We start from the raw sequence: 585 nt of genomic DNA on the forward strand, positions 1-585 counted from the left end.
ACAATGGTAAACTATTCATTTTTAGGGAAATCTCTAAAAAACTTCAAGAAACAACTAGCACCATGTTCTGACAAACCTTTCGAACTGTGATATCATATGTATGTCGGAAATGATGCGCTACAGCTCTCTGAGCAGAAATTAGGCTGGAACTCATATTGGAAGTCAAGATTCCATCACAATCATTTTCCATGGTAAAGATCTGAAGCGTCCCAGGATCAACCTGTTGAATAATGAACTTGTTCATTTCATGTTGAGATAATGCAAATTAAACACTAAACTTTTGACTCTGCAAAATCAGTGATCCTCTTGTTATGGTGTAGTAAATGCAGTAATTAAAAACAGGCTCATCATACCATGGTATTTTAAAAAGTGCTATAAAGTACTATAATATATGACAGAACAGGTCTCAATCATGTTAAACCTACACGCTTATTAAGAGAAAGCTTGTCAGCTTTATCACCAACTAACACACCAAGAATTGGTGCAAGATCCTTAGCATGTCTTGTAATGGGTCCTGCACTTTGCATTTCACTCCACACGACATCCAGGTGAATGTTACACCCTTTTAGTGACGTGACACCTTCG

General features: G+C 37.1%; 1 protein-coding gene across 1 annotated transcript in view; it reads right to left on the reverse strand.

Annotated features, from left to right (window-relative positions):
* Positions 1–585, reverse strand: part of LOC119592335 (fatty-acid amide hydrolase 2-B-like) — a 12,903-nt gene that overhangs the window by 2,947 nt on the left and 9,371 nt on the right. Inside the window, exons 6-7 of the mRNA XM_037941162.1 lie at positions 426–580; positions 77–220 (exon numbers count right to left, since the gene is read on the reverse strand). Coding sequence (XP_037797090.1) covers positions 77–220; positions 426–580 — 299 coding nt within the window. The remainder of the gene's footprint in view (positions 1–76; positions 221–425; positions 581–585) is intronic.

This window comes from Penaeus monodon, chromosome 30, assembly GCF_015228065.2.
Source record: "Penaeus monodon isolate SGIC_2016 chromosome 30, NSTDA_Pmon_1, whole genome shotgun sequence".
Taxonomy (NCBI): Eukaryota; Metazoa; Arthropoda; class Malacostraca; order Decapoda; family Penaeidae; genus Penaeus; species Penaeus monodon.